Source organism: Mastomys coucha, chromosome X (genome assembly GCF_008632895.1).
Source record: "Mastomys coucha isolate ucsf_1 chromosome X, UCSF_Mcou_1, whole genome shotgun sequence".
Lineage (NCBI taxonomy): Eukaryota > Metazoa > Chordata > Mammalia > Rodentia > Muridae > Mastomys > Mastomys coucha.
Window position 1 is genome coordinate 51,734,477 of NC_045030.1, and position 707 is coordinate 51,735,183.

At 60.1% G+C, this 707-nt stretch overlaps 1 protein-coding gene across 1 annotated transcript in view; it reads left to right on the plus strand.

The window, feature by feature from the left end:
- The first annotated feature begins 408 nt into the window (after positions 1 to 408).
- Positions 409 to 707, plus strand: part of Ocrl (OCRL inositol polyphosphate-5-phosphatase) — a 57,288-nt gene continuing 56,989 nt past the window's right edge. Inside the window, exon 1 of the mRNA XM_031372748.1 lies at positions 409 to 652. Coding sequence (XP_031228608.1) covers positions 614 to 652 — 39 coding nt within the window. The 5' untranslated portion in view covers positions 409 to 613. The remainder of the gene's footprint in view (positions 653 to 707) is intronic.

The window sequence follows — 707 nt, forward strand, 5'->3', positions numbered from 1 at the left end:
AAAAAAAAAAAAAAAGAGAGAGAGAGAGAAGGAGAGAAGTCTGAGCTATGAGTAATTTTCCAATTTACGGGACAGAAGAAAGAAATGGGAAGAGAAAACAGATTGAAAGATGACCAATAGAAGACTTCATAACCTTCAAACCCTTAAGGATTTGGGGGTGTGGGAAATAGTATGCTGTGGGCCCTATTGGTTCAGTTCAACTGGTGGAGCAGTGTCTTTTCTCTGAGCATCTTCGAAGTTCTCAGATCCCTTCTAGGGTGTTGCAGGTAGCAGTTTGAAGCGGAACCTGCTCTGGAGAACCCAAGTCCTTCGGGTATCTGGCTGCAGTTCCCCAGGTTGGCCGCAGGGGGCGAAATCTGCGGCGGCCTGGCAGGCGGGCGGGGGCGGGAGGCGCCGCTCTCTCTCGGGTTAGACTCTCTCCTCCCGGTTCCCCAGCTCTCCGGCTGGCTCCCGGGCTCCCGGGCTCCCAGGCTCTCCGCGCCCGGCGGCGCCGGAGCCCTTCCTCTCCGCTTAAGCGAGGCGAGCCGGCCGGCGGCAGGCCACAGGCCGCAGGAGGCGGTGTCGCGGAATCCGCTGGCAGTCCGCAGCCCCGCAGAGCCTGGAGGCCGCCCTGATGGAGCCGTGGCTCCCGATCCGAGCTCAGCCCCTGGCTGTATCCATCTGAGAGAAGGGGGAAGGGGAAGGGAGGCCAGACGGGCGTGGGGCGC